The sequence below is a fragment of the Apium graveolens genome, chromosome 6 (assembly GCF_009905375.1).
Source record: "Apium graveolens cultivar Ventura chromosome 6, ASM990537v1, whole genome shotgun sequence".
Taxonomy (NCBI): Eukaryota; Viridiplantae; Streptophyta; class Magnoliopsida; order Apiales; family Apiaceae; genus Apium; species Apium graveolens.
This window is the reverse complement of record NC_133652.1, coordinates 145,589,752-145,611,813: the sequence shown is the minus strand read 5'-3', so window position 1 is coordinate 145,611,813 and position 22,062 is coordinate 145,589,752. Positions and strand designations below refer to the sequence as shown.

At 34.0% G+C, this 22,062-nt stretch overlaps 4 protein-coding genes across 5 annotated transcripts; 1 reads left to right on the top strand and 3 right to left on the bottom strand.

Moving 5' to 3' along the window:
• Positions 1-587: 587 nt before the first annotated feature.
• Positions 588-2,502, top strand: LOC141668503 (putative rRNA-processing protein EBP2 homolog). Its single transcript, XM_074475389.1, has 2 exons — positions 588-724; positions 1,438-2,502. The coding sequence occupies exon 2, from the start codon at positions 1,441-1,443 to the stop codon at positions 2,299-2,301; it is 861 nt and encodes a 286-aa protein (XP_074331490.1). The 5' UTR covers positions 588-724; positions 1,438-1,440; the 3' UTR covers positions 2,302-2,502.
• Positions 2,503-4,739: 2,237 nt separating this feature from the next.
• On the bottom strand, positions 4,740-9,672 carry LOC141667562 (AT-hook motif nuclear-localized protein 7-like). Its single transcript, XM_074474107.1, has 6 exons — positions 9,500-9,672; positions 8,787-9,170; positions 7,836-7,903; positions 6,605-6,736; positions 5,800-5,961; positions 4,740-5,529 (listed from the first exon to the last, which is right to left on the bottom strand). The coding sequence occupies exons 2-6, from the start codon at positions 9,109-9,111 to the stop codon at positions 5,140-5,142; spliced, it is 1,077 nt and encodes a 358-aa protein (XP_074330208.1). The 5' UTR covers positions 9,112-9,170; positions 9,500-9,672; the 3' UTR covers positions 4,740-5,139.
• Positions 9,673-10,887: 1,215 nt separating this feature from the next.
• LOC141668842 (65-kDa microtubule-associated protein 3-like) lies at positions 10,888-15,928 on the bottom strand. The gene is made up of 13 exons (XM_074475869.1): positions 15,715-15,928; positions 14,925-15,010; positions 14,580-14,786; positions 13,950-14,201; positions 13,637-13,846; positions 13,394-13,549; positions 13,093-13,252; positions 12,819-12,970; positions 12,652-12,739; positions 12,411-12,484; positions 12,105-12,179; positions 11,711-12,005; positions 10,888-11,471 (listed from the first exon to the last, which is right to left on the bottom strand). Exons 2-13 carry the CDS (start codon positions 14,994-14,996, stop codon positions 10,993-10,995), a joined length of 2,220 nt encoding a protein of 739 aa, XP_074331970.1. The 5' UTR covers positions 14,997-15,010; positions 15,715-15,928; the 3' UTR covers positions 10,888-10,992.
• A 673-nt stretch (positions 15,929-16,601) lies between these two features.
• LOC141666760 (protein trichome birefringence-like 18) lies at positions 16,602-20,479 on the bottom strand. 2 transcript variants are annotated; one of them, XM_074472934.1, is made up of 4 exons: positions 20,332-20,479; positions 19,376-20,157; positions 18,421-18,695; positions 16,602-17,454 (listed from the first exon to the last, which is right to left on the bottom strand). In XM_074472934.1, the coding sequence occupies exons 2-4, from the start codon at positions 19,983-19,985 to the stop codon at positions 16,648-16,650; spliced, it is 1,692 nt and encodes a 563-aa protein (XP_074329035.1). In that variant the 5' UTR covers positions 19,986-20,157; positions 20,332-20,479; the 3' UTR covers positions 16,602-16,647. The 2 variants fall into 2 exon arrangements, with proteins under 2 accessions (XP_074329035.1, XP_074329036.1); XM_074472935.1 differs by having other exon boundaries at positions 19,412-20,157.
• Positions 20,480-22,062: the final 1,583 nt, after the last annotated feature.

Sequence of the window (22,062 nt, the reverse complement as noted above, 5' to 3'; positions counted from 1 at the left end):
CCAAACCGATACCCGACCCGAAACTCGAAATCTGTTTCAAACTCGATCTGAACCCGAAACCCGAAAAAAATCTGATAAAATATTCATATCTTACATAATTTTATAACAATAATACATGGTTTATATACATCGAATAATTAAATTCAAATTTTATAACCGATATATTAGATAATTGTCGATAATTAAATTTATTATACCATAAATATGTATAGTACTATTTTTTAGTTAAACAATCGAGCACGCATAATTGAGTTGAACGTTTAATATAGATTTAGGAAAGTAAGACCTCAACCATTTATTTACAATAGATAGAGTACTATTTTTGTATTCTTAGCATTCAATGAAAATGTGTTAAGTAACATATTTATATATTTATTTTTAATTAATGACTTTTAAAATATCCGAATTAAACCGGAAACCGACCCGAAATCCCGAAAAAATCCGAAAGATCGGATATGAATCTTTATTTTTAATATCCGGGCTCGAACTCGAACCGAACCAAACCGAAACGGATCGGATTTGAATCTTGTTGTCTTATGTTGAAACAAAACAAAATTGCTTCCAAATTAAAAACGAATCCTCTTTCATCTAGGCCCAGCCCAAGTCGGCCCAGTATAGTCGAACAATAACTAAACCTAAATCCCCAACTAGGGTTTAAGCTGACCAACAATCTTGTTCGCTCTCTTAAACCTACCGGAGCTCCGGTTGTCACTTCTATTTTCCGGTAAGATTCTCGTTATAGTATTCATCTTGAACACATTTATTAGCTGTGTGTATATGTTTATGTATCTTTAAGTGCTTCATACATATAGTTGATTGATAATAATGTACTTACAACTATGAATTGATAACTTGTTTCATATAACAAATTAAATACATATGTTCAATTTAATTGATAGATAAAGTTATGGACTATAAAATCATTTCGATATCTATTTACAAGTTCGTTCGTAAGTTGATTCGCTGTAAATTTTATAAACGCGCTGTTAGCTTGAATGTTGTTTGGATCCAATGAACAATTTATGTGCAACTTAAATATGCTTGTTTTAGTGAATATGTTAGATTAGGTAGCTCTTTCGTGTATGTCATAAGTACTGTTGTGCTTTAGTGGTCTGTGTATGTGTGTGCGGAGAAAATGAGATAAAGTATATTTAGCAGAAAAGAATTAGTTAGATGGAGTAGCTTTAGTTTTAATGGCCTAGCGATTTAAGCGAATTCCTTTGTTCTTTTTTTTTAAAAAGAAAATGCATAAATTTCTTCTTAAACATGCATACAACGTAGGAAGGCTGAAAGTTTTATCTGCGAAGATTTAAGAGTCTTTCTTTCTTTTTGGGGTGCAATATGTGGTGGATTTTATTGTGCTACATGTTTGCGTGATTATGAATTGATTTTTGGGTTTGTTTGTAAAGTATGTTATTGGTTTGATCTTGATAATAGTAAATGGCGGTGCACCAGAAAAGAGCTGCTGTGTTTGTTGCGGAAGCTGAAAATAATGCAGATACAGAGTCCTCGGATTCTGAGTTGGAATTTGATGAGGAAGATGAGATAAGACTAAGTGAACCTTCGGAAAATGCAATATACAACAGGGATGGTTTACTTGATAAGCTGGAAGATATTAGCTGGCCTGAGAATGTGGACTGGATACACAAGCTTTCTCTTGATGTGAATCAAGAGCAGGAGGTGGATGCGAATGATGACCTGGCACGAGAACTTGTTTTCTATACTCAGGCATTGGAGGGTACAAAGGAGGCCTTTCTGAAATTTCAGTCTGTAGGATGCCCCTTTTTGACGCCTGCTGGCTATAGCGGTGCCATGGTGAAAAATGATACTCACTTGGAAAAGGTCAAGGATCAGCTTCTGGCAGAAAAGAATAGGGTTGAGGAGGCTGAGGAGAGAAGGAAGGCAAGGGAAAACGAGAAAATTGCCAAAGAAGTAGAGGCACAGAAACTTAGAGAAAAGGCTAAGCAGGAAAAAGAAGAGAAAAGATCTGCTAGGCAATTGCAGAAGGAGAGGCAAGAAAGTGGCTTAAGCGGATCAGAAGAAGATGGTGATATAGGTTCAGCAGATGAAGACAAGAGTACATTTGAGAGTGATCCTTCTGTAGGCAAAGCAAAAGACCCAACTGGTAAGGGGAAGAAAGAAGCAGATAAGATGAGGAAGAACAGGGACTACAGAAATTCAAAGCATGGACTCGGAAGGAAGAAAGGTATGAAAAAGCAAAGTAAGACTGAAACCACAAATGACACAATAGGGGGCTTCAAGAAAAGCAGTTTCTCGAAGAATAAGAGAAGAAAGGCTTGATGGAAGCAGGGATGACGATTGTGCACATTGTCGAAATTTACATAATTCTTATAGCCAAGAATGTTCTAGTGCAAATTAGTGTTATAATTATTGCGTTGGTATTGTATGGCTTTCTGAGTTCAAATTTTGTCTCTTCAATGTTTTTTGAAATCGACTTCATTGCTAATTACTTATTTAAATTGTACAAGGTTTACCGTGTCTTGTTGATCTACTTGCAGTTTTTCTATTACAGTTTAAGTTATGTTCGAGTACACTACATGGGTTATTATTCATCCTAGATGAAATAAAGAATAAACACGGAATATAAGCCTGTAAAGTGTAAGTTGTATAAATTGGACTACTCAAAAAGTAGTAGGCGTAGCCATGTGAGGTCATTTGGTGATTACAAGACTTGTATAGTGGAGGGTTATGATAATGAGGTAAATACCAGCTTTTAGTTTGTGTTGGAGACTTCTAATTTTATATATGAAGTGTGTGTATGTACAGAACAAGCAATGTTATATAATATGCCTATTGTCCCCATTAGCTTTCAGTTTTCACACCACTCCTTATCATCATGTACTCTTCAAAAGTCCACTGCAAAAGCTTGCATAATACAGTTTTTCCTCAGCTGTTTATAAAAGGATTTGTTAGCGCCATCAACCTCTAAGCCTCTCAAGAGTTGATCTCTTTTTTGAAATATACTCTCTCTTTGGCTTACCGCGAGAATGTTCAATTCTACATTGGAGTTGATCAACTTAGTTGCTTCGAATTCTTTTCTCGTCTTCTGTTTCTGCAATCTGATCATAATCATTTTACTCATTGGCAGCTCAAAATCAGCTTCAGGTACTAATAGTGATGAGGATAGTACTTGTCTTCATTCTCAAGAACTGGCACGTGGTAACGAGAAGGGTATGACTGCTCAAAGTAAGAAAAGTTATACTTCATCCAATGATAAGAATGAATCAAGAAGTTTCATAGAGCCATGCGTAGACAGAAACCTGCTAAATTTCGAAGAAGTAGGGAGGAAAGAAGAAGATGATGAACTGAGAGAAAGAATTGAAGCATTTATCGATAAGACTACTCAAGCTTGGAAGAGTGAGATGTTGCAGAAATCTATTGTGATCCAATGAACACACTTATATGCTGTTTGTGTTTAGTCTAACCATTTCTTAACAGGGGAGTTTATGTACCTCTGTACAATAGTAAGAATGTAACACTAAAGACTGAATAGTTCTTTGTTTTTCAATAATATTTGTTGCACAGTGTCACTTTTACCATACAAAGTGTAGTTCATTTGTCGTGAAGTTTGGAAAAGACTTGGTAAATATCGTTGAGCTGCGAATCACTGGCATGTCTTGTACTTGACTTGCACAATTGTCTGTTATCTGATGTCAACCAAGGTCTATATCAGATAAAAGATCACATTTCTGTAATAATTTATTTATGTGTATCATTAAAAGTTTTAATTTTATTACGTACCCCAATTTGTGAGTCACTTAACTGTGGTTTAATATGTTCTAAGAAGAGAAATTTAACTTCTAATATTATTAACTATGCTATAAAATATTGTTTTCAGTCGATGAAAACTCGTATGAAAAAATATATAAGAGACAGTGTAATTTTTTTTAACAACTTGTACCCTTATTTATATAATACTTAAATCACCACTTATTGTCGACGTGAATGTCTTTATTTTTCAAATAAACTTGTATCTTGAGATTAATATTATTTGTGCGATTTTATGAAAATCTTCAAAATTCTTAAGGTTTTTGATAATATTTAACATTATTTAAGAAATATAATCCGAAAATCAGATTTGCTTTATCAATTTTATTTTTATAGAAAGGCTTTTGAGATCATTAGAGTGAATGAAAATTATGTGGGCATATCTCACCTTGCCACATCCTACTTCTCATATTGCAAATTTACAAGTTATACTAATTCATTTTTATTCTGTTGTGTTGAATTATTATTTTTTTTTTTACCGAATGAAATTTCGGCAAGAAATATTTCTTCAAAGAATATAACTGGTCTAACAAACATTCATTAAATAAATACTTCGCATTTGTTACATAATTGACCTAATTTAACAATTGGTTGTTGTACTGTACTTCATCTATCTTTTTCATTCACCAATAATTTTACTTACCAACCGGAAATAAGTTGACCCCGAAATTAATAATTCAGGCATGACGAATGCTTTTTTTTTTACGGGAGGCATGACGAAATTTACTTCGATTGTATAGAAATTTAAACAGTTTTCGTATAAAAATAACAATTTACTCCGTAAAAAATATTGATCTATTTTTATTTATTGCTAACTTGAGGAATCTCAAATTTGGTTACGTTCTCCAGTCTTGTTGTCCTTTTGGTATAAAACATTATGAATTACATACATTATGCATAATTTCATCCAAAGTATACTAAGGTAATAACTCTTCTGAACAAACTTGCAGTAAAAATAATACCCTAGAAGATACGAGCATCATACATGCTAACAAACCTCGTTCAACTACAGCAGTTCATAAGTTTAAACCACACGGCTAAAATATATAAAATTCGATTTTCAACCATCCTGATATAAGCGAGTCAGGAAAGTAAAACAAAGTACCAGAGACATCTAAATTCTACATCGACAACATCAGACAGCAAACAGTCGCTACAGCTAAAGGAGAATTTGCCATCTGAAGTCCTACGCTAAAAGAAAAGTAGTAGATATTGTGGGTTAAACCAACCTGAAAACAAACCTAGTTTTGTCTCTGACGATAACTAGCCTGTTCGGCATGGGGGTTTTGGGGGTCTTCAAGGGTTGATACTTAAGCTACCCAAAAGAACTAAGATACAGATTGCAGTAGATCAGCATGAAACCATGCACTTTGATGGACTGAGTTTTTCTGTTTCTCCTGGCTTAGATCCGTTATTTTCGGCAGCGATAGTTTGGCCATCTCCAGCCATAGATATGCTATTTTCAGCTGCTACAACAGGAAGGCCTTCTCTGGGCAAGGACATATTATTCTCAACAGCTACAATTGTTGGGCCACTAACAAAGTTACCAGCACTTCCATTGACTCCATGATATGAAGCAGGGGTGATGCTTCTCAGCGGACCAGTATAAATTGCATCAGTACTTCCTGCATAAACATGATTAGCAGCAGGGATAGGGGAAATAGTTGGTGCAAATTCGGATCTCTGTTTTTTTGGCTTTTGCTCCTGCTGATAGCCAGGAATAAAGCTGCCAATTACAACCTGATACACCAAAGATTTTAGTCAGTAACGTGCAGTGACTACACATTAAACATTTCAAATTCTTTGTTTTCCTCGCACATTCACTTTTAACATGAAAATCACAAAACCAAATAAATAAAACAATGTCCCCAATCCCCTGGATTCAATTTGGGATCATGTACAAAGAAACTTATCAGCCACATATATCTTATGAAGTCCCTTACAACCCTCCACCTATATAAGAAAAAAAAAAACCTTTTTCTCTTTCCCTAATCTTAAGGATTGTCTAACCTGAACAGGACCAGCAGCTACTAACAAACCAGCAAGTCCACCGCCCATGACGCGTCCATCTGGGCCTGCCAAGGAGACACTCATACCACCAGTTATGCTCTTTGCTCCCCCACTATCAGTAGGCCTAAAGGACCCAGACAAAGAAAGGATCTCAAAACGTCCCTGCAAAAAGCATATAATATTAATCTCTGATAAATAATTTCCTGAAATATATGATCCTTCACAGAATTTTCTTCTAGAATTCATCAGACCCCTTGGTGTATTTTGATTTCCTTGGAACAGATGTCCTATAAATCTTTATCATGGGAGAAACAAAACAAAAATATCACTCTTCCATACTAAAAACTATTTACTTGAAACAGATGTCTTTCCAAGGTATACTACTTCATAATAAAAACATCATCTATCATTATATTATACTGTATGACAAAAAAATAATATCACTCTTTCATAATTCAACAAAATATCGTAATGGTGCACCACTTACTATTCTTTCTTCTGATTTAACTGCTAACGGGAAACTTCTTATCATATGAAACTTTCAGATTTTTTCATGCATCATAACTTTTACTGCAAATTTTCTCGCAGAGAAGCAGTTGTAGAAGACAAAAGCATATGGTTCTCTACAAAGTACCCTTCGAAATATATTATTGGAGACAGAATAGTTATATGAACAAATGTAGAGCATATGACTACTTTCACCACACTTTGGAGCAATATTAAGAGTCTCGGAGCATTGCATAAATCGCAGTGTTACTAATATACCATGAAAATTTATGTTTGTTAAATTACAAGTAATGCACACCTCATAGGTTAAAGTGCCCCCAGAAGAATTAGGCTGCCGAAGAGTAACATTTGAAACGGCACCATTTGCTGCAAGAATACATATAGCTCTCGACCCTTGCTGAGAAAATGACATTATCTTCATCGAGACGTCCTGTGAGCAATTACAATTAGAATAATACTCTTAGAATGTGACTAATGTCATTCTTATATCTCCAGCATTGTAGCATGTGAGATGGCTAACGTCATTAAAATCACAGTCAAACTCTTTTACCCCCAAGCTAAGAAGCAAGGATACGGGTGCGGGGATGCGGGTGCATAGTGCAGGGATACGTGGATTCGACAAAAAAAATATGGGGATTGGAGGGGGGGGATTACGGTACATATACAAATATTATAAATATATACTTGCTGCCATGAATAATGAAATTTACTAACAAAATTAGCTTTCTTATGCAAAATAGATCAAATACATGATATAAGCATCTAAAACACAAGAATTTAAACTAAAACAACTTTTGTTGGTAGTATAAATATTAAAAAAGATGAATTTTAGTTGAGATTTTTGAGCATCCGAGTATCCGATTCGGTGGTTCGTGGGGATACGGGGATTCATCGGGTGACCAAAGAATCCCTGCTTTCTAGCCCCCAAGTATTTTCTTAACAAGTCAATACGACAGTGAATATACCAGACTGAATATGACAGTATAAATTCTATTGTAGCATGTGAGATTGCTAACCTCTTTGAATTACTTAGATTCTACAGTCGAAAATATTCCGAGTGTAAGACTGTTATGACGGATAGTTAACGCTAATGCTACATGAAAATATTTATTTGCCTATACTTTTATGATCTTCAGAACTATTAAGGAACATGAAGTGGGAGAGAAGGTATGGATCTAAAATTTCATAACATTAAATTTCTGTATTATATAACTTTATCAAAACTTTAATTTATGAAGGTTCTCAAATTCCTGCAGTTGATTTGTTCATAACATTAAATAGATGGGTGTTAAACTTGCGCGGTGCTGAAATGATAAAAAAAAATATTAATACAGCTTTATTAACGTCTTCCCAGTCCCCACTTATATATAAAAAAATCATAGCTTATCACAATAACAACTAGATTGATTTTTAGATTGTCAACCGTCATTAAAACCGTACAATTTACGAAACAGGGTACGCACATATACACACAGATACATGTATATATAGAGAGATATATATAGTATAATGATGTACATCAGGAATACCTCGCCAGCATTAACAGTAATTATGTGTGGAGTAAAATTTGCACCAGCAGTGTAAGCCTCCTTCTCACCTACAAAATAATTTTATCAGTCATGGATTTGGCACATCAGGCAAATTTACAGTTTACATACGTTAAATTTGCATAAAGATAAGCCAATAAGATCCTAGCCCAGTGGCGAAGACTGGTGTCCTGTAAAATAGGTCCCAGGTTCGATTATCCCCTTCCCCATTTGTAATTTGATCTGCCCACGTGGACATTCAGTCATTTACTAGATATTATTTCTGAACACACTCCATAATCCATATGCAAATATACATTTATGTTTCCTAACTTTACTGACAGCAGATTTGAATATAAAACAACGGGATTATCATAAGTGTTGCATATTAAGAGAACATTTGAGTAACTTTATTCAAATGTTATGAGTTAGCTAAATAAATTTATAGAGAATCAAAGATGTATAGAAGTAAAGGTTTATTCTTTTACAAATCAAGCTTTAAGATATTCTACTGCAAATATGAGCTAGATAAGCCTTGCCATCATCATCAGAAAAAATGAGTCACCCAATCCCTTTAGTCCTACTCTGACCATAACTTCATCCAATTATTAGGTAAAAGACAAACTTGCTCTGGTCAGAGGCATCACCTATAAAAACATGAAGGTACCCAAATTGTACTCTTTACTTTTTTAAAGCATCTTGCTTGTGGTAAAAAAAATTTAAGATAGAACAGAAAGATTCTCTCAATCTCCTGCAGTTATAACTTTTTACAGCATTCCCAGATAAAAAATTATTCTAGCCAGAGTAATAGAATCTCACACAATATAACTGACTTCATAAATCTAAATTTAGTAACACTATATTCTCATCATGTCAATTAGAGCAACAATCAAAGAATTACCAAAGCATTATATTTATATACATATGACATATACATGAATGTATTGAATTTACCTTGTGGACTGCCATATTCCATTCTATGCTTCTTCATGTACAGGTCAATTGGCTTCTCTTTCTTAGTCTTCCATGTAGGATACTCACCTCCGCTCAACGGAATCGAAGCCGAGATTGGCATCGGAGACAAGGCCAAAGCCCCATCTGGGCCATACTTTCTTGGCCTGCCCCTTTTCTTCTTCCCCTCTGTACTCACCGTAGTTTCTCCTGCCACTGCCACTCCCTCCGGAGCCACAACCGGAGCAGGCACCGGAGGTGACTCAGTCCCGAAATGAATTATGTTTTCAGTTCTTGGAGCCATTTGCACATCATCTTTTCCCTCCATTTCTCCAAAAATCGAACACAACCAACAAAATATATTCTTCCAATTTATAATCTTAACACCTACAAATCATAAAGTTCAAATCTTTCAATCACCATTCCCAAAGAAACACGAAAAAAATTCAATCTTTGCAAGAACACAATCAATATATCATAAAGTTCAAATCTTTCAATCACCATTATACAGAAATACTAAAAAGATTCAATCTTTGCAAAGAACAGAGTCAACAAATCATAAAGATTCAATCTTTACAAAGAACACAGTCAAAAAATCATAAAGATTCAATCTTTAAGTTACAAGAACAACAAAGAAATAGATACATAGCCTTTGATTACAAGAAGATCAAAATCAAACTAGAAATATATAAAATCTACAGTTAAAAAATACTTACAGCAACAGTACTATGTTGTAGCTTTGTCTGAGTATACACAGAGCTTCAATGGCGGGACTTGATTCATACAAAAATATATGAAAATTATATATATAATTTTTCTGATGATTTCAGAAAAATTATTGAAGGAATTGAAATTAGGGTTTTGCAAAGAAGAGCAGGAAAATGATATTTAATAAATAAGAATTGTGATTATAATATTCCATATGTAATTATTAAATAATATTTATATTACAAAATTCGAAGTATTAATTTTGGTTAAGAGAATGGTTTCAAGTCCGTCTTGGAAATTTAATAAAATAAAGAAGTTTGGAATTAATATTTAATTTTAAAGGTGTTTATTATTTTTATATTATACAATGTATTAATTGTTAAAGCTGTAAAGTAATATCGTAGACCGCTTCCTTGTCTTTTCAACTTTTCAGGTAAACCTAAACTTGAAAATATAATTTGATATGCCCTCTAATTTGGAAAAATTTACATTTATGCCATTTAAAGTTTAGCATATGCTTGATTTTGGCTTATTAGTGAATTAATTGTTTAATTAATTACTTAAACTAATCCTTGACAAAATGTAAGCCTGTGATTTAACAAGTTAATGACCTCATATTGGCACTAATTTACAGTATTGCCTTCTAATTGTTTAAGGAATAAGGAGCCCTTGTTACATCATTCATACCTGCAATTTCCATTTTGCAATGCACTTGAGCAAAGAAATGCGACAATTATGGGCCCATATATGCTTTCTATAACATGATGTCAATTTTTCAAAATAATGTTTAGTGTTTTTAACTTCTGAAAGAAATAGGAAAATTGAAATGTAATTAAGGGTGAGTATGTTTTGTTGTATTTTATTCTTTACCTACCCCTACTTTTGGGCAAGTTTTATGTTTGGTCCTATTTCGAATTCGAACTAAAATAGTGTATGTGCATTTTGTAGTATATTGATTAACTTACATGTATCTCGACTAATTTCACATTTGCGTATTAAATCTGAACATTGGACCAAATTTTACATTCGCGTATTAAACCTGAACCTTGGACCAAAAATTCTCAACTCAACGAGCTGAGTTATCTGGGACCAGGATGAATATATTATAACTTTATTGTGATTCGGTTGCAGCTGGTGTTTTGGTGGATTAAAAGTTGTTATAAACTCTACTAAGTTTGGTTGCATTAAATATTATGCATAAGAAGTTTGCTTTAAACTCTAGTTTGTTTCCACATTTGCTGTTACAGTCACAAACACAATATCAAACACTATATTAAGTCTAGAAAGTTTCAAGTTCGTCAAAGACAAAAAAAACAAATGCTCACAGTTGTGTAGAGAATAGAGATGATTCATATACCTAGTTCCAGCTCATGTATGAGTAGACCATTTACAGATATTAGACAAGCCAGCAACAATTGACCTTTCACAAATCAATTTTGAAGTATGCAAATATTAGAGTACATAACAAATATGTCTTGCAATCATCGAAATGTTCTAAAACTTAAACTTGCAACATTGTATGTGGATGTAATCTACTGAGCACAAATCCTGCTCTTCTTTCTTCAAATGAGTACTCGATCTCTTCATGAAACTCTTTGATCGGAGTAGTACCACAAGCAAATGGTTGAGGAGCTGGGGTCATAACTGTTTGCATTGAAACTGATACTGTTTTAGGCGTACAGGGCACCGGCAGTGTCATTGTTTTAGCAGGAGTCATGTTTTCTTCATATGCAACCGAAGTTAACTTGTTTGGTGTAATGAATGGTGTAATGTTACCAGTAACTGTTTTTTGTAACATCCCGCCATGTTGCTTGTTCAGGTCTTCCGAAATGTTATCTGCATGTGCTTTAGATGATTCAGAGGAGGATATGGGCGAGAAAGGTTTGCGTGTAATTGGTGACTCTACTTCATGAGGATTGTTAGCTGCATTGAAAGAGTGCTTCTTTACAGGAAGACCAGCAATGTCCAAGCCCCTCCTTCCTGAAATAAAGAGCAAAGGAACATATGAATTGGCCAGGTAGATTGGCTGATGTATCTTATAATATAAGAACAATGAGGTAACATCAGTGACAACTCTATCCTACTTGCATGAACCACCGAAAACAAGTCCAACCTAGAATGCTTCACTCCGAAATAATTTACTTCGGCCACTGAGACATGTTGACCTACTTCAATAACGAACAAAAATGCGCAAGATAATTTAGAAAAAAAATAATTACCAGCTGATAAAGCAGCAACTTCATCATCCCTTTTGTAATTCAACCGATTGTCCTGGTGCGGACGCTCATTCCTTTTGTTCTGACGTGTATTTGGAGTACCTTTAATGGAGTTAAGCATATTAGCTTTTGGAGTTTGTAACATAGCACCTCCTAGTGAAAGTCTTCTACTGCTTGGTACGCCGCCACATGAATATCTAGCACCCTTTTTAAGGTTCTGAGATTTCATAGGGCTTGGTTTTGATCCAAATATTGCTTCCTGTTCAGTAATTAACTGCCCTTGCAGCTTCTTCTGGTCCTGAAATGGAGGAACAAACGTGTACATGGATCATGATTGAGAAAATGCTCACGTAAAACAATCCATATATAGGTCATGACTGAGACTGTAATTTCATACTCTCTGCCTCTTGCGTTCTTGCTCTTTTTCTTGCCGTAAGATGTTGTACTCTTCAAGCATGTAAATAAGGCGAATCTGATAAACACAAATTAGAGAAGATTGATATAAATTATAAGAACAAGTACTAGACTTCAGAAGTTAACAAGGAAAAAATAGAAGATTATTCATAGACAAGGTCTGCCTCTCCCCCTCCTCACCAAGAACACCATTCGGATCATCACTCTTCTCCTTGTATACTTAAATTTTCAATGCATTGAAGAATAGGTAATACAACAAAAAAGGGGGGCGAGGAGCATTAATACTTACACCGTCATAAGTGAACTCAATTCCTCTCTCGTTTTCCCACGTATTAGTTTTCATGGCCAACGACTCCACCATTCCTGTCTCATGTGGTGCAGAAAAACAGAACAGGATTGTCAACATGAGTAAAGATTAAGATTTTGGGTTAAATTTAAGTGTACAATTGCTTTATTTTTTCTTTACCAATTTTATGCTTGGTAGATAATTTTACAATTTTGAAAGAAAGTCATTCTAAATTTAGTTTTACCTGGAAGTTTGCTAACCAATGCACGAGCTTTCTCAGCACGCTTAAGGATAATATGAGCACCTCTTCCAGCATTGTATCGATTTTCATCCTGATAGCCATGATCAGTAATATCTATCGCAGGAGATCTATGCCAAAATGTTACATTACCCGAGAGAAAAGTCACATACATTGTTATATTCATCAAGCCAGCACTCCTCCTCACATGCCGCCATCCATTTTTCGACCTTTTCAAGTATATCTTTTCTGCAAAGTGCTTCCTCTTTCACTTTACCAATTTGAATCTCGATTTGTTCAAGGATGTAAGCAGGTTCCACAACTCCTTTGTAAAAATTAGTGACATATCAGACATGGGGTTATGTCCCCATCACAACGATTTGATTAATGTGCAACAAATAAATTACTGTAACTTTTTCCTGTGCATAAATCTACAACTCCCGATACCTGTTTCAATAGCATCTATAGCAGCATCCATTGCACTATCAAACTCTGGAATCATGTGTGTCTTCCTGCAGATCTCCTCTAGCTCAGACCTCTTCTTGAAAACGAGTTCTTTCATTTTGCTTGCTTTTAATTCTTCCAATCTGAATACTTCTGCCTCTACCTGCATCATTGTTTTTAAATACTTAATTGCAGATTAATTTTTTTGATGAAAATGTAGTTGGTGGTGATAGATAAAAGCTAATGAGTAGCAGAATTTTAAACATGCAGAAATACAGCAGTTAGTGGTGAACAATCAACTCACATAACTGATGAATTCCGCAGAAAGAATATTGGGTTCTACTGTTTCTTGTTCTGAAGCAGCTACATTGCAGGTAACATTCTGAAACATCTGCTGCTCCTCAATTGGAGTATCCATCAGATTCCAAAGTTCCAGCATGGAAGTTGCAAGATCTTGTAGCTGCAAAGTTTAACATCTTACCATAAGCGGCAGAGTACATGATACTAATTTTACAGGAGTGGCGGCAAATGTAATTCACCAATTTACCTGCTGCATTCTCTGAATCTTAACCTCTAGCAATCTTTGTATAGCAAATGCCAAACTCTCAATAGTATCATCACTTATGTTTTTTGTTCCTTTCGAATCACCTAAACTGGGATGGACTTCATTAATTGTTTGCTGATAATCCATGCCAAGGACTTGGCAGAGCAAACTCAATGAACTTAGGTAATCCACAACTTGCTTCAGGCGGTCACTCTGCAATTACATAAATTTAAAAATACCAGAAAAAATTGAAAACAAAAATTCCGTTGACTACAAGTTCTGCATCATGTTTAAGACAGAATCCAAGAGGAAGCACCTTCTCTTTTTGGAGGGCCTGGAGTTCTGTGTGCGATTCTTCAAGCTTCTTTAATGACAAATCTGAATCATCGATAACATTGCTAGTATTAGTTGGTTTATCAGACTCATAAATTTCACTTCTTATCTTTTGTATCTGCTCTACAACTTCAAAAAATTGGTTTCTTCTCTCCACTTTCCTCCTCTGCATCTCCTCTAGTTCTGGATAAATGGTCTTGAGTTCTGCTTTCAAGCTTCCAGGAGCTTGATCAGGCTGAATAAAGCACAACATGTGAAATTTGATGACAATTGATTTGGAAATGTAAATTTCAATTCACTTATGAACTTGTTTCAATTTTTACAAAATCATGAATCATCACCATCAATCTAGGACAACTTAGATACTAGCATCAACCTCTGTGTCTAATCTCATAAAAAAAATTTGAACTTACAAAAATGTAATTGACTTGTAGCAAGAGCAATAATACTGTCATCATCCCTTCATTTGAATTTTTCTAATACAGTATGAACTCATAATAGAAATTTTTTATAATGTAGAAAATGTTGTACAATTAGTGCCAGCAGATCATAAAACCTGAGTTCCAAAATAGTTCAGTATTCTACTCAATACCTTGACAAAAATTACCCATACCTGTCTAATATGTACCGGTCTTTCTCCCATCGCAGAGCAAATAGCTGCAAGCTGTGTTTCAGCATCAGCAATTTCCTGTCTTAGCTGAGCTCTACACCTGTTAGCTGTATCCACCCTTCTTCTATATACCTCTAGGCACTCGCGTTCAAGCTCAAGTAGCATTTCATCTCTTTCACTATCAGACTCCCCAACTTCATCCCATATTATCTGTTCTTATCACGAAGTCCAAAATATATTGAGAACGTACATCAAGACATAGCTAACCAGTGTGTAGATTAAAAAAAAGTGAAGTAGATAGAGAACAGAAATGGACTGATCAACTGGCAAAGGGAGGATGGTAAAAACCTGGAGTTCATACAGCAGAGATCCACATGTCGTCTCTGCTTGAAGCATAGGATCAAGATGCATTACAGACATGTTGGAAAACAGTCCTGTCAATGAAGGCCGTATATATAACATTCAGATTCTGGACAATGTGCTAAAGACACATGAAAAATTATACAAGAAGGTATTTGAAAAATAAAAATAAATTAGAGGTTACATTTTTGAAACTTCATTTAAACTCGCAAACAGCACAAGGCAAAATCTATGAGTACTATTTTTAAAATTTTCCTGAAACAATTTCTTATATGTGTTTTCTTCCTAAAACTCGTGATCAACGGAGTTAAGGCATTTAACAGCTATTTAGCCAACAATTTTGCTGTACTGTTAACAGTAGACAACAAACTGTTAAAAATTAAGGAACATTATATCGAGGCAGTGTATACCGGAAGCTATAGGCTTATAACTTATTTCATATGATGTTTCTCCTCAAATCTGCATCACGGTTATATTAACAAACAGCTACATAACAGTAGGCATCCTAAAATGTTAATTTACCTCGTATAATTGACTAAAAATATAATAAAATTACTAATGATTCTCAATGTATTAATAGTTGCAATTTCAATATCAGAGTGAGTATCTTAAGTTAACGATTGATCAAAAAAATCACACGAAATTAAATAAGAACTAATATAGATCACTGCAAAACCAAGTTAAAGATCCATTACTAAATACGAAATGGAAAGCAACTGAGCAACAAACTTCTACAAAGGTTTGCGACAAATAAATCGTAACAAAATAGAGAATATACCTGTTATGATCTGAATCCAAGTTGCGGCAATGAAATTTAAGAAAGAGAGAGAGGAGTAGAAATGGAGCTTAAGCTGTGGTTTGGAACAGAACACAACTGAAGTGGTTTGAAATTAAGAAAGCGTAGTTGTTTTTAGCGACTGTCTACAACTCTCTATGTAAGACAAAGTGATGTAAAGTGGTTGAAGTTTGAGCGCTCCGAATATTTGAATTTCGAATTGAGGAGAGTGATTGTGCAACTTTGGTCTTTAATCTTTGGGCTGCTCACAGACTTTTATAATTTTAGTTTTAACTTTTTTTTTATTGACCAATATTTTTTAATAATGGTAGACCCTCCATGAACACACACTAGATATTTTATCATTGCAAAATACAAACAAATAGGAATAAAATATGTGACACAAAAGCCTGTAAAACTGAATAAATATTTTTAAATATTAATATTTATAAGTTAAAATTAATAAAAAAATTAATTTCAACCAGTTTCTGATTTTTTTTTGATTTTTTTATCGTAGGGAACCCGTAGCCGCTCTGTAAAAATAGTATTACCAACAAATTAAAAATCCTGATCTGAAATACAATAACGTGAAAGAATAATTGCCCTAAAAACACGATTCAAACAGAGAACTAGATCCATTACGCATCATAACTACAATTCTCAAGACAATAGATGAAAATTAACTCAGTGTAAGGTACCGGAATCTGCAAAAATCACAATTTACAAACATAAATATATTATACCACATTATTAAATCATAATTTGCAAAGTATAATCTCCTTGGCATATTTCAAATGAATAAAATTTGACATTTTATGAATGTTACAGATGTACTACCAAAAAATATGGACCCTCTTCTAGTTACAACATATCAGTAAGCCAAAGTACTCTATGTTCAAGTGTATAGTATCAAAATATCGTCATATTGTATACATTTCATGAAGGACCCGTACCACCCTCGTACTCTCTTCTAATTATTTCCATTACCAGCTCGTTCCATGTGTCAACTGGTCCAGGCATGCACCAATGTAGGCAATCCTGTGGTGGGGGGCTTCCATCTTTGCCTCGTTTAGTAATTTTGTTTGGGTCAGGACTTCGGTATGGCCCTGGATGTCCGTCATGTCGATAGCTAAAGGCTTCTGTGATGTCCATCAATTTAAGTTTTGATTTGTTTGTCTTCTTCTTCATGGCACTGTTGAATCCGTTAACTTGCTTCTCATGCATAATGTTGGTAAAGCCATTCTCAACTATTTCACCAGCCAGGACAGGTTTAACCTTTCCAGTGCACGAACCTCCAGTATTCCAGGCTCCCCCTTCATAATGATCAGGTGAGAAAGACCTAACTATGGTTAAACCAGTGTAATTGGGATGGGTGCCAAGGGAAGTGAGAATTGTTTCTACGGATATTCCAAAAGCTTCAACGTTGTTAATTTTATTCAGCCGAGACTTGTCTGGCCACCATAACTGTCCTCCCAATATCTCATTATTCAAGATGTAGGCAGATTTTTTTGCAAACCAGTGGCCAGATGAAAGGACAATCACATCAAACTGCGGGACAAACTCCATAAAAACCTCATCAGGAGCATCAAGGTGAAGCTTGTCCAACCCCTCAGGAGCAAAATCAAAGGGCTCAGATGTTCTGTGGACAAGCCAGGAGGACCATATCCGTACAATCATAGTATTAGTCGACTTAAAGTGATACCTTTGCATTCTCTTGTTCCCACGGTTTTGCGGAACTTCAACCTGGAAATTTGCAAGATCAGGCGAATACAGTAAGCCACAGGACAGCATAATTATACGCCAAAACCAAGGGGACTTGGCTAACAATGGAGTTTTAACAAGTGAGCGAATAAAAAACACAGACAGAGCCTGGTGTCAAGATCATACAAAACTTTACCCGGTCAAGCATCTAAAATTAATGTCAATAGATAACATTACAATAAGATAAGAATTAGCACATTAACATTTACAGATAACAAACTACTCTATTTATTAACAGTACCCTGTGTCTGACAAGCAAGCAATGGTATGTATCATAATTAGTTTAATCGTATAACAGATACCATTCTTGTCAAGGCCAAGATTAGTAAAATAAATATTGTGCATGCTATTCAGCACCCTACACATTTTTTTATTAGAAATAATTTAAACAGGTACTTATAAACCTCCATTAATCTGTCTATACTCTATAGTTTATAGTAGTGTACATTGATAGAATATTTATACTTAATGTGTAGGCATGTCGCTGTGCGGAAAATGGAGACAAGAAAGTTAAATTGTATAATATCATCATATCAAACACAACTGACACACACCAATGAACGACGAACATGAAAAGAGTTAAATGCTTAAAGGTTAGGAAAATAAGAATAAACAGGAAGCGCGTGAACAAATGCATTTATCTGCTTTTGGATAAGAATTTCAATTATATGAAAGTAAAAGACATGAAAAGAAGATGAAAACCCCCCGAAACGTACTATACAGGAAACTAATGAATTTAGATGATTTAGGTGTTTGCTTATCAGTAGTATAATATGGATATGAAGTCATTTAACATTCATAGATGTAGAGGCTTCTAATTTCCAATTCAACATCACTATGCGAGGAACTTTTGGCAGCCTAGCACTAGCTAGCTAGCTATTTGCGCTCAAAACTAATTCAACATATACTACCAACCATACTTGTACATCTATAGGGTGGACTACTTGCCTGCCAAAGGATGCACAACATTGACTCCATTTGGTTCCGAGCAACTGAATCGCCGATATAGGCTAACGTCCTTCCTTTCATCAATTCCAAGAACTTCTTTGGATCAAACCTTGGTAGGTCGCAGTGTTCAGGTTTCCATCGCCAATTTTCATACTCCTTATCTGGTCTACCATTTCCCTGGCAATTTTGCATCTGTGTCAGGACAGGACATGAGTTGTTGGAGTATAAAGGACCGTTTTGGTCATACACCCATTGCCCATGGTACAGGTCACAATCTGACAAATTGCCAATAAAGAGATTAGTTCAGAACTTGACTTGATAGATAATTCTTTATATCATTTCTTAGTTTTCATTACATCATTTTATGAGCAACAAAATCATTTCACAGCCACGGGAAGCTGTTGATAATGATTGGATTTATAATATAACAAATCTGGCTGAATACAAAGTTTACTTTCCCACTTATTAAGTGATTAAACACATGTATTCAGATTTATTATAGTAAAATGAGGAACTCCATCATGTACCACAAAAAAATTTACCATGCGAAGCAAATCCAAAAAATGCAACTTGCTTTTTCTTAAGAATTTCACTAAAATAATTAATATGATGACCCAAAGTAGGCCTGTTACTGTTATCTGTACTAACAACTATCTAAAAGCTAGAAGCTCAAGACACTATTATTAGCTCATGATTAATCTCTTTCACTTAAATAATAAACGAAAAATTCTTAGGGAGTGGACTAATGTTATTAGAATTCTGTAGATACTAAAGACTTGGAAAAATTGCCTCTTATCACTCCTTTTATTTTCACTTGTTCTCATTATAATTTTTAAATAATTGCATTATAAAAATAATGTATATTAGTTACTATAAATATAAAAAGGCAAGATAGGCACATTTTGGGTAAAGAGTTGCAATTAACTAAGAAAGGAAATATGATTCAGAGTAAAACCTGAGTAACTAGAACCAACTTTGTTGCTTATATTACCCTGTACAGGAGACACAGTAGGCAACACCTCCATGCCAAGTGTTGGATCTTTTCCAGTTTCCACACTATTTGTGACATTGGTTGACAAAGAAACATTATCGACTTTCCCCTCATGTAGGGAACTCGGCTCTGTCGATGGCTGATCAACAATATCATCGGTCTTAGATACAGATGGATTATCAGATGAAGTTACAGTCACCTCTGGCTGTGAAACCGACTTTTCATTTGTACCTTGCGAAGTAGTTACTGGGTTCTCAACAACATTAACATCAGGCTTACTACCAGTTTCAGATTCGCTGCCTCCATTATCAAGAGGTACTAAATTTCCATTTCCCTCCGTGGAATTCAATTTTATCAAATCCTTAACAATATCTCCATCACGGGGCAAAGACACTGAACCAAAATTCTCGGAACGATTAACCCCATAAAAATACGACCCAATCGGCTGTGAAACCATAAACAAGGAAGCTAAAACTAAAAACACAGCCAGTCCCACCAATGTGGCTACAATCGATACAAGACTCTTCGGATACGCACTCATCGACGAATACCCTTCACTGAAACCCTGTTTCATATCGAAACAAACTAATCGAATTCAAGAAACTCCAACAAGCACATCTATCTTCTAAACCTCAAAACCCCCACTACCTAAACTACCCCTAAAATTAAAAAGTAAGCAACTTTGAACATAAATGACCAAGAATTTCAAAAGGGCAGTTCTAAAATCACCAGAAACATAAAAAGATCTGCAAGAAACATGAATTTAAAGAAAAAGTAAATAATGGGCACTTGAGATATACATAAAAGTAACATTTTTTTTATATTGGCATTTCTAAAGATATACATACAACACATATAAATAGATACAAGAATCAACAAGAAACAGATAAAAGACAAATCTTGAAGAAATTGGTTGGTACCTGAAAATTGTTAGATTTGATCCAGATGAATAGTAAATTATGTGACAAGTGATTGATTGTAAACTGATCCTCCAAAATTAAAGAGGGGGGGGGAGTTTCAAGATTTAGTAATGTTATGTGCTGTAAAAGATAAGAGCACGCAATGAATCAAATTAGAGTTTTACTTTTACAGCAAAAAACAAATATTACCTGGTCTAGGAATCTAGGATGGAAAGGGTTCATGATCAAGTACACGTATGTGTACTTGCATTTTTACAATTTTATAATTGTGAAAAAGGAATTTCGTATAAATATTTTTATTTTATAATTATTTAATTATTCATTTAAAGACAGGGGACGTAAATTCATTGGGGTTGGGGCCATTTTTTCAAAAATTGATTTTTTTTAAACTCAGCTTCAAAAATACAACAAAATAATTATTGAAGTACGATTTTAATTTTTAATTTTTGATATGACGATTTCAAGAATTTATATTGGAACCTGGAATGCAACTTCATTTCAAACTTTTATAAAATTGATTTTTAAGTTAATACTAGTTATAATAGTTAATTTTTCGAGTTAATTGGTCACATGACATAAACTTGTTATAATTTTAAAGGTAATCTAATCACCTCTAAATGTAATTTCATATTTTATTTCTTACATCTCATATATCGCTTATTATGAGTCATTTATCAAAGAATCTGAACTTCCCAAAATTTTATTTATGATATACTCCTTTGTTAAACAAAAACTAAAATTTTATGAAATTTAAATTCAGACTAAGCCAATTTTGACAAAAAATTATTAAATGTCATTAGATATAAAAATTGTTAAAAAAATATCACTAGAAATTATATTAGATTTACTATTATATTTAATTTGGAATTCATTTTTGGGTTCAACAACACAAAACTACCTAAAATTGCGGATGAGTATCCATGTAAATACACATACTTAACATGTGCATTCAATATTTTTAAAAATAACAAAGAATACATATTCACTTTTTCTAAAAAAGTTAACAAAGAATACGTATTTCTTTTATAAACTAAAAGGGAACAATATTCTCAAAATGTGTATTCATTAAATACAGATTATATGTGCGCGTTCTTGTTATTTTTTTAAAAAGTAACGAGATTATTTTGGTCAGAACATCACCTATAAATATTTTGAACAATTGAAGTGGGTATTTTGGTATAACACCCAGGTGAGCCCAAAAATGGGATGAGATTCTCACCATAAGTGTGTTATAGAATGGTCTCATGGCCACTCAAATGTGTAATAAAAATGCATTACAGGATCATATATTATATTTTATGGCTTCCCTCACCCTAAATTATTGTATTTTGACTTATTTAATCAAACAGAATAAGTGAATAAAATACATTATTTAAATAATATATTTGATTAAAATACATTATTTAAATAATGTATTTGAATGTTGTTAACTTATGTGAATTAATTATATGTAAGTTACATTTCATATATACTAAATGTATTAATTATTTAGCAAAAAAAAATGTATTAATTGATATTGATGTGTATTAATTGAGCGGTTATAATTTTGGAGGGGGTGTTGAAAGCATCATCTTAATCATTATAATATTATATATATATATATATATATATCTTATATAATATATATATACATTATTTGAGTTTCTTTATTGGTACTAGAGCTATGGCGATTCTTGGAATTTTTTAATTTTCCGCAGTGTTTCAACTAATACTCTGATTGGTTTATATTTC